The 10,983-nt window shown below is 35.7% G+C and overlaps 1 protein-coding gene across 1 annotated transcript; it reads right to left on the bottom strand.

Annotated features, from left to right (window-relative positions):
• Positions 1-5,077: 5,077 nt before the first annotated feature.
• prxl2b (peroxiredoxin like 2B) lies at positions 5,078-10,464 on the bottom strand. Its single transcript, XM_057361934.1, has 7 exons — positions 10,330-10,464; positions 9,686-9,890; positions 9,287-9,338; positions 9,020-9,083; positions 8,737-8,812; positions 8,147-8,265; positions 5,078-5,575 (listed from the first exon to the last, which is right to left on the bottom strand). Exons 1-7 carry the CDS (start codon positions 10,390-10,392, stop codon positions 5,534-5,536), a joined length of 621 nt encoding a protein of 206 aa, XP_057217917.1. The 5' UTR covers positions 10,393-10,464; the 3' UTR covers positions 5,078-5,533.
• Positions 10,465-10,983: the final 519 nt, after the last annotated feature.

Here is a 10,983-nt window from a genome sequence, read left to right as displayed (position 1 = left end):
AGGTACAGTGAGGGAAATAAGTATTTGATCCCCTGCTGATTTTGTAAGTTTGCCTACTTACAAACAAATGAAGGGTCTATAATTTTTATGGTGGGTTTATTTTAACTGATAGACACAGAATATTAAAAAAAATCAGGGGAAAAAAATGTTATATAAAGGTTATAAATTGATTTGCATTTCAGTCAGTGAAATAAGTATTTGATCCCCTACCAACTAGCAAGAATTCTGGCTCCACAGATTGGTTATGTGCCTATATGGACCACAGATTAGTCCTGTCACTTTAAGAAAGTACTCCTAAATCAGCTTGTTATGTATATAAAAGATGCCTGCCAACAGAATCTGTATCTTCCAGTTCAACCTCTCCAACACCATGGTCCAGACCAAATAGGTTTTAAAGGATGTCAGCGACAAGATTGGAGACCTGCACAAACCTTGAATAGGCTACAGACAGAAGCTTGGTGAGAAGGAGACAACTGTTGGTGTGATTATTTGGAAATAGAAGATATACAAAATAACTATCAAATGCCCTTGTTCTGGAGCTCCCTGCAATATTTCCCCAATGGGGTAAAGATGATCATGAGAAATGTTAAAGATCAGCCCAGAACTACACGGAAGAAGCCTGTTAATGATTTCAAGACAGTTGGGAACACAGTTAGCAAGCAAAACATTGGTAACACATTGGTAACACGCTATGCCACAGTAGACTGAAATCCTGAAGCACCCGCAAGGTCCTCCTGCCCAAGAAGGCCCGCCTGGCTCGTCTTAAGTTTGACAATGAACATAAAAATGATTCAGAAAAGGCTTTGGCGAAAGTGCTGGCACTGCTGTGAGACCAAAATGGACTCCTGTGTTTGGAGGGAGAGAAATGCTGACTATGAGCCCAAGAACATCATGTCTACAGAGAAGCACAGTGTTGGAAACATTCTGCTTTAGGGCTTTTTCTCTGCTACAGGTATACAGGATGACTTCACCGCATTGAGGGGCTGAGGGACGGGCCCATGTACCGTAAAATCTTGGACGAGAACCTCCTCCCCTTAACTAGGTCACTGAAGATGGGTCATGGATGAGCCTTTAACATGACAAAGACGCAAAACATATTGCCAAGACAACCAAATAGTGGCTTAAGGAGAAGCACATTAAATGTCCTAGCCAGTCTCTAGACCCTAGTCCTATAGAACCTCTGTGAAGGAGGCTAAAACTCCAATTTGCTGAGCGACAGCCAAGAAACCTTAAAGATTGACAGAGGAGTGGACTAAATGTATCCGGACACATGTGCAAACCTGGTGACCAACTATCAGAAATGTCTGACCTCTGTGCTTGCCAACAAGGGTTTCTCCACAAAGTACAAAGTTATGTTTTGCTTGGGGATCAAATACTTATTTCACTGACTGAAATGCAAATCAATTTATAACCTTTATATAACATTTTTTTCCCCTGATTTTTTTTAATATTCTGTGTCTATCAGTTAAAATAAACCCACCATAAAAATTATAGACCCTTCATTTGTTTGTAAGTAGGCAAACTTACAAAATCAGCAGGGGATCAAATACTTATTTCCCTCACTGTATATACATATACTGTATATATATATATATATATACTGTACATATATATACACATATATATATATATATATATACTATGTGTGTGTATATGTATATATATATATATATATATACACTGTGTATATATATATACTGTATATATGAAGAGTTTATTTCCAAAATGAGATAATTGTTTTTACAAAAATCATGTTTTTTTATTGTACATTCCGATTATCAATCAAACTGCAGTTGGTTTGTTTTGATTTAAGCCATAATAACAAAAGAAAATACAGGTAACTAACACAATAAAAACATGCAACAGGATAAAAACATGATTTTTGAAAAATTAAAAAAACGGAGTTATATCATTTTGGAAACAAACTCTTCATATATATAAAGGGTTTTAATGCACGACGTGGAGGCCAAGAAGGAGGGTGGTTGCCTCTGCGAAGTGCATTAAAATCCTTTAACGCACAGCTAGCTGTGGATTATCCCGCTTATACCATGGTCATTTGCCAAGTTAAATCTTTTATTGATGTTTACAGTGAAATTTTAGATCAAACAGGTGAAAATTACAGTGATTTTGTCAGTTAAATTTAAAATGTAATCAAACGTACTGGAGCTACCTGTGCGTTAAAGGGTTTTAATGCACACCTTCCAGCCAATCAAACGATTAATCGCGATTAATCGCATCCAGAATAAAAGTTTGTGTTTACATAATATATATCTGTGTACTGTGCATAATAATTTTGTATTTATTAAAACATACACATACATGCATATATTTAAGAAAAATCAAAAATGTACAAACATTTATTTATAATTTCAATTATTGGTAAATATAAATAAATATATTTAAATATTTCCTAAATATGTATTCATGTGTATGTGTTTGTATTTATAAATACAAAAATATTATGCACAGTACATAGATAAATATTATGTAAACACAAACATTTGTTCTGGATGCGATTAATCGCGATTAATTATACATTTTAAAACTGCAGTTGTACAAAGTTCAAGTTGGTTCTTGAAACATGGTAGCTGATTTGTCCTGCAACCAAGACTGGTTTATGGTTTTCAGCTTTGATTCCAGGAAGGACTTTGTATTTTTGTACTACACACTGTACCATTAACCGACAGGAGGATTTGTTAGGTGAAAGGATCTCGCGCTTGCCGCCTAGACGAGTTAAGTGAAGTCGTATCTCCTGATTTCATAAATTGATCGGTCGCGCGCCGAGAACACGGGGACTGACGGGGCGGCGGGGGACAGTTGTTGTGGAAGCGGTCTTCTCATTAGAGATGTGGTCAAGGCTGCTGTTATCTTGATTAAGCCGTAATGACAGCAGAAGTGAAGGAGGGAGGAACATATGATCGAGATCAAACAAACGTCAGATTGCCACCGCAGAGGGAGAAGAGGATTGCGGAGTTCTCGGAAAGCTTAGCGGAGTCAATAAGGAAAGATATGGGGTTGGGTTGGGATATTGATTATGACTGTTATCTCTCACAGCAGAGAATTTGATCATGAGAATGTTCATATTTGCCTTTGAAGCCTCATTGCTCGCCAATCTAAACCTCGACACCACTGTAATGGCGCGTACTGTTTGATGCACGGGACAACGAGTGATGTATCGATGCAGGCAACATACACAGTATATAGTACTAGAATTTCACTATAACAGCATTATAGGTTTTACAGAAATGAAATGCCAAATAAAATGCAACGCCTGAATTATAATTTTTTTGTAAAACCATACAAGACAAGAACTCCAGCCATTCCTCATAAAAAAATCGATTTAGTGGATTCAAGCGGATACTGACACTTGCAAAATCCTTTGTCATTTAAAAACAAACATTTAAAAACAATGACTTTTAAAGAAATGATGAACCTATAATACTGAACACCTGTTATTCTCTATAGCTGTTCATTTCAAAGTTGATCATTTTTTCATTATTTAGATTTAATTGGAAGGGAAGGCTCATCTTTGGCAAAATAAGTCCATGTTTGCTTGCATAAACGTTACCAAGGCTGTAAATAGTTTGACTTTTTAGAACAAATAATAATATATGAACTACCTGCTCTTTATACAAAATTGAAGTCAACATGAAATCCAAACTAATTTATCTACATAATAAAGGCGTTTGATCACTTTAACCATTAGATCAAACATGAATAAGAGCAATCAAGAAAGTTTCATTTGCAAATTTCATGTTGACTTCAATGAGAGAGAGATATATATATATATATCTGTGCCAAGGATTGAAAATGTGCTTTTGAGAAACATTGATATTTTGTATATTGTGAATTTAATGAAATCCTCTTCTGTGATTTATACAACTGCCAAGAAAAAAACTTGAAAAAGGAGCCTGTGAAACACGTTTGCCACGTGTGAATTGTAAAATAACATTTGCGTGCATTTAGTGATTCTTCATAGATGTTTTAATGTTTCTCTTTCTTCAGTGCAGGACTTTATGAAATACTTGTCATCTGTACCAGAAACATGACTAATCCACAACTGAGTTTTACAGATTCTGTGATTTCCCTGTTTAACATGTCACACAACCGAAGGAAAAAGTAAGAGGATGTATTTAGTGTGAATAATGAAGCCTATTTATGTGACGACAAAGATTTGTTGCGTTACTTTCATGACCATTAAGCACATTTGCCCCGTCAAATTCTCTATATCATTATGCAGTTTAAAGTTTGTTGTTTAAATGCTCTCTAAGGCGATACACATTAGATTCTCATTACTGTTATACAATGATTTATGAAAATCAGCATAAAGACAGTAACAAATACTGCATGAATAGTTTATATTCTTATAGTTTATGATCTTATACGATTTATTTTGCATTACAGTAATGAGAATGGGAGGTAAAGATGTGCTGAATTGTAATGAAAATTGGCTTCATCAGAAAAAAACAGATTCCTGTTAAGATGTCACATGCTCACAGATGCTGCTATTTCAATATGTCTGTACTTGCTCTTATTCTGTACATAGACTTGTTGACATGTTAAAAGATTAAATATGTTATTGATATTATATGTTAATTAAGATACATTTGAAATACTTTCTAAGTGAATGCTTTGTAATTATATTGTTCTGCCAATACATATTGCAGGCTTAATAATAATATATAGCTATAGGCTTCTTTAACCTCATGAAACTATAGTTGTCATATTTAAGAGAAACTATGTACGCTTAAACAATAAACTTATGTAAAGCAACAAATCAATTTTCAGCATTTGTTCTTTTTTTGTGGGAAGGAATTTGTGCCTTTCGGCAACATCGTAAATGTTTGCATATAATAATAACAATAAATTTTATGTCAAGGATAAAATCCCGATTAGATGTTGAATTAGATGAGACGTGAATGCCACACTTCAGATAGCAGTTGAGACTTTCACACCTTCACATTCTCTAATGATCAACATCCACTTTATCATTTTTCCTGATGAGGCAAGTTTGTTGTGTTATACTAAATGTTAAGGCAAATTCCTGTAGAAATACAAAACCACAAAAAGACAAACAGATAATATTAATATATATTTTTTTAAATCATGCATACGTCAAAATGTCACATCTTCAGTTTGGAAATGATCAGAAAATCATAATGAAAAAAATGGAATTAAAACAGAGCATCTAAACTCCGGCACATACACAGTTTATGACAAAATACACGCATGTAAACCTGTTTCAGTGATTAATAACATCTTAAAGCAGTTTCAGTACATTTGTCAGGAGTTTGAAGATCAAGGCAGATCAGTGTTAAATCACACAAGCTCTCATAACACAGCAAGCGCCAGAGCTTAATTACTAACAAACACTAATTCATGAGGTTCATAATCAATACATTCAAAAATAATCAATACATCAAAATCTTAAATAGTTACATTTTCAAAATGCAAATTTACAGTCGATAAGTATTAGATTTAAAAGAATGCATTCATCTTCATCAGCAGATCTTGATCTTCATCCATCATAATGTTAAGTTCTTCTGTCATCACCCGTGCAAACATCTTCATTACACTGAAAATGACAAAAACGGTTAAAAAACAGAAGTAGCTGAGGGCGTGTCCACTAATATTGTATACATTAAGGTCAAAATTACAACCAGAAGATTTTTCCCAAAATAAAAAAGGGGTTTTTCAGTCTAATTTATGAAACTAATGAGAAGTTCATGAGTCTATCTACTGTCCATCAGGTCCAGGATTCTGAACCGGAATAGCGTTCATGGGTGGGTACGTTACTACATTTATGTCTGTATGAAACAAACCTTTGCACTCCCGCCCGGTCTAAAACCAGCAGACGGGAGGTGGCATCAAAGATGAAGATCTACAGACCTGCGACATGTCCTGTTATTCAACTTCAAAGCTTTGAGATTTCATGTTGACTGACACCATGTTTATTCTTTGGATCTGATGGAAGTTGTCGGGGTGTGGTGCCACACAATGAAGGTTTCTGAACAAGGTTTATGGCAGCACTGATGAAACTAAACTAATGACAAAAACTACACACTCTTTCACGAAGACCTGCCACATCTTTTGAAGAGACATTTTTACATTTACCTTTTTGCCAAATGACAAAAATGTCTTTATGCAAACCAAATCTCTACTTGCAGCACGAAAATATTTTCAATATCTAAAAATAAATAAGTTAGAAACTTGACCAGAAATGAATCGCAGAACTAAACTCGACATGAGTGTATGCTTGAGCCAGGTACTAGAATTGTACAAAAAAATATTCATGAGGCCATTTACTTTGATTGTACAAGCAAGAATGAAATCTCTTCGTTTTTATACACCGACTAGGTTTAAACCTTGCAATGTATGGCACTTTAAATCTACAACTGTTTTGGAATAAAAACTGGTTTATAAGAAAGTATTTTAACATCAATAAAGCTACAATAGATAAAAAGCGTCTGATGAAGTATTGGCTAAAGCCTGTATGCGGCGGGCTAAAACTGATAACCAGCATCACATTTATACTCCTACTCGTAATGTCATTTCTTCTCAGGGGATTTTTAGAGGAAGTTCAACATGCTTTCTTTTTTAAATTGAAGACACATGTGCCCACAATAACATGGTCATTCTGTCTTGAACTTCACAAGAGAAAGAAAACAGTGCCATTTCCTGCAGGACATCGCCGTAAAACCCTTACATCAGACAGCCCGTGACATTAAGAACCAACTGCGTAAAATCCCCCCGTAACAAAAATAGCAGCTGGGGGGAGGCAGTGGTCGGTTTGGTCTGCAGAAAACTCAAGGCCAGGTGCATCAAAGATCAGAGAGATTTGTGCTGTTGTATATAGTAATTCATTCAACAACAAACACATGACTGACCACAGCGTCACACAACTTCATATTTCAACTAGGTCAACAGAACACAAGGCTTTAGTCTTGATGTAGCACGTACAGCTTTTTTTCTCTCACTTTTTTTTACATTTTATTATGATCTCTTTAACTCACTTCTGATTATTACATACCGTTTCAACAGAACTTCATATAATGGTACACAGTTTTCTGGTGTCCCATGTATCAAATGTTCTAGCCTTTTGCATTGATAATTGCAACCCAAAATCATTTTGTGCTACGATATTACGGTGTGTACATTTAGCAGATGCTTTTATCCAAAGCAAACTGTTTTGTGTTTCTTTACAAAATATGCAAGAAATAATATTTTACTGGTTTTACATTTATTTAAAATGACACGGATAGTATGCAAGTATAGACCGTTTCATCGGACTCGCACGCCAGGACTGCAGTTAACTTCCGGTCTGTGTTTGGCTAGTGTCTAATAAAATTAAACTATAATTAATTTATGTTAATATTTATTTACATTATTATTTTATGTATAAAAAATTTAAATAAACGATGTTGAATTTTGTTGCGTTTAATTTTTTAAATAAAGAATTTGTTGAATGGGTCATGTAGTTTGGTCGAATTTAAAGAAACTGCATGGTACATTGACATCTAGCGGTTGAGATTGGTATCGCAGTCTAAATATTGGAGAGACAAGTTTAGCCAAGTAACTTTTTTTCGGTTTCTTTTGCTTGTTATCAGAAATCATTTACAGGCACTATTGTTTGTGAATGTGTACCGGAAGTTAAGGGCAGTCCACGAACGTGTGTTTATGTCATCACTTTGAAACCATCTATAAGCGCCCTTACAAAACTAACCATGGTTTTATTATAGTAAGTGTAGAAACTATGTTTTTGTAGATTGATCACCATTAGTATGACCACAGTTTTACTACAAATACTATTATTAAATTATGGTTACTGTAGCAAGGCCATGGTTTATAGTAAACATGTTTTTTGGGTTTTATTTGTAGTAAAAGGGTGATACTGGACTTTCTTAGATAATGTATTGTTTGTGAACAAAAGACACAGATTCAACACATGCAATCAAGCACAAACATGAGATTTATAAAGCAAAGTATAAGTTTGCTTAAATAGATCCATTCAAAATGGATCAGGAGGATAATTCCTACAGCCAAAACTTCAACAAAGTAACAATATGGCGCAATTATTTTCCTATGACCACGGAAACCACTGAAACAACAGATAGGATGCCCACCCAGAATATGACGTCTACATTACCTGTGGTCTCTCACCAGCCTGAACACTGACTGAAATCCCGAGAGCTTTGGCGATGTCTTCAAGCGATGCATTGTCTCCTGGCGTATTCTGGACAAAATGCATCAGAACCTTCTCTCCACCTGAACAGACAAAAGAGGTCATTTGTTCTCCCTGAGATTTTATGATGCAGAAAGATCAAAGAGATCAAACTCATGGAAGTGAAATATAATCTACAATAGTTAAATTAATTCAAATTAGATGTTTTGAAAACGTGTCTCAATCCAAAACAGGTATCACAAGAGGTCATCTTTGCCACAGGCACATTTCATCATCACATTTGTTTTCGGAACGTTTTTCTCAGCTGCAGGTTTGCGTGTGCTGGGTTTTTGAAATGTGAAGTTATGCTGCCCTCTAGTGACAAACTTCAATGACTTCCTGCTAGGGCAGTTTTACAAGCACACAGAGGAATTTGTGACTCCAGGAAACCCATAAAAAGCCATAATCATGTGCCTTGCGTAACTAAAACATGAGGCCAATTCCAAGTTATGAAAACAAGTTGTGAAACTTTATGAATCTTACTACGCTGGGCGATAAGGAATGTTTAAAGTTACCTTTAGCGACTATGAGCATGCCACCGCTCTGCAAAAGATCCCCGCTAAAGTTTCCTTGAATTCCTTCAGCACTGGCCTTCAAAAAAGAAGGATAAACTGGGATCACATGATTTTTCTAAAATAACTCCTTTGATGAAAACAATGTGGTTGTTGTAGGCAAGTGAGCCATCAAAACAATACAAGCAAATCACCCATTTATAATAAATGAGACCACAAATAAGATCCATCTACAGTCAAATAATAATAATAATAATTAAATTAGTTTGTAAAGTATCGTAAATACCTTTGAGGCAATTTCTCGTACTTTCTTTCCCATTGCAGCGGGAACTATATTTATGGCATTGTACCTGTATTATCAAAAGTATTAATGAATATGTTATTCTTGATATCTTTATAACATGCATTTCATTTTAAAACTTTTCTCAAATATTGGTTGACTGATGTGTTTACTATTTCTTAGGAATAATAATAATATATCAATAAAATATAATAATATTGGGTAAAACCTGATAAACACTTCAGTTATGACACTACATAGTGGCCCTCATACCTTTTAAAGCCTAAATCTTTGTAGCATTGTTTCTTCTCATCGATGTAAATTTCTGAAAGAAAGAAAGTTAAAGATTCACAGCAGCAGGAAGAAACCTGTGACACCTTTTTATCAGCGGCAAACCTGAAGTAAACACAAGCATGGGTAACAAAGTAACAGATTAACTGACAGCAAAAGGCACAGATTCATACGAAACGTTTATAAGAGATGAATGCAAATTCAATGAAGGTTTAGGGTTTACAATCTTTAAATTCTATTCTACTAGGGTTTAAAGTCTAAATCCAAAAGTAAGAAAATCCAAATTGACCATAAACCTTCAAATTATTTACATTTTTTTATACACGCAAGTGTTATGTCCCTCTATAGCCATAATGACAGTACGCTCTTGTTAATACTCACCACCCTTTAAAAATCCTCCATCCTTAAACTCCTTCACTCCTAAGACTTCAGGTCCAACACCAACCAGAGCAACACCGTTCGCTTTCAGGTCCTTCTCTAGTTTACTGACCTCAGCGGCCAACCACCGACACACCTGACATCCAAACCTCCGGAGGAAGAAGAGGACCACCGTCTGTTCCCGCCAAAGAGAGCCCACCTCCACCATCTGAAGAGAACAGAGAAACAAAATTACAAACATCATCTTATAATGTGCTTTGTCAAAAAATACGAATAGAGACTCTGTTTCCAATACAAGATCATGTGGAATAGATGCATTTATTATTAGGGTGTATGACTTTGCTTGTTTTGGGCCCTGATCATAGCAGCAGATACACATGTGCATGTGACCAACCAACTTGAGATGTTGAAACACATTTTAATGCAGATATCTTACAATGCACACAGCAAACACAAAATAAACTCTTATTTGTACCATTATTTGTAATGGTATTCCTGATGCAGATCTGATAATACAGTACAGACACCTGCCAACAAAAATTATGTCCCAACAGGAAGTCACAAAATGACAGCGCACTATACATTTCACAACATACATTTCTGCATTAACTTGGTTAACTATCACCCGCATAAACAAGGTAAATTACCTCTCCAGACGTGGTGTTTTTTAGCTGATTGGCTCCTAGCTTGGTCAAATCGACGGACGACATGTTTCTGTATTTCTCTTTTACACAAACGATGCCGTTATATACACACGACACGCCCACTTGCGTCAGACTTGGTATGAGTGACACGCGTAACAGCCAATCACGGACTCGGGAATCCAAACGTGCGGTCGAGAGGCGGGGCGTATTATATAAATAGGCTTGTTCGACTTCATGCGGCGCTGCGCAGATCGTTCGAAATCTGACTTGAAGCAGTGCATGCAGGTTAGAAATTTTGTCCGACTTGAAACGGCGCCGATGCCACGTGACATACCGCGAGAGCATTTCGAGAACAGCCGGCTTGCTCAGCCGGCGCAGCATCTCACAAGCTCGAACAAGCCTAATGTGACAATGGCATGTTCTGTGTGGTTACATGTGCACTAATATGCTTTATTCTTAATTTATGGAATGAATATCCAGAATGTTTTGTACAATTTACAAAAAAAAATTGTAAAAATTAATGGGTGCACATGAGCATTGTGAGTTTTTCCTGAGCCTTAAGTCCCAGTGAAATTAAAAATTGCATTGGAATTTTTTCATGAAATATTGCACCGTTTATTGTAAAAAGTTTATCAATGTGGGTCATTCTCTTTTAAA

Source organism: Triplophysa rosa, linkage group LG20 (genome assembly GCF_024868665.1).
Source record: "Triplophysa rosa linkage group LG20, Trosa_1v2, whole genome shotgun sequence".
NCBI lineage: Eukaryota > Metazoa > Chordata > Actinopteri > Cypriniformes > Nemacheilidae > Triplophysa > Triplophysa rosa.
Note: the sequence above shows the minus strand (reverse complement) of the source record. Positions and strands in the feature narration are given on the sequence as shown.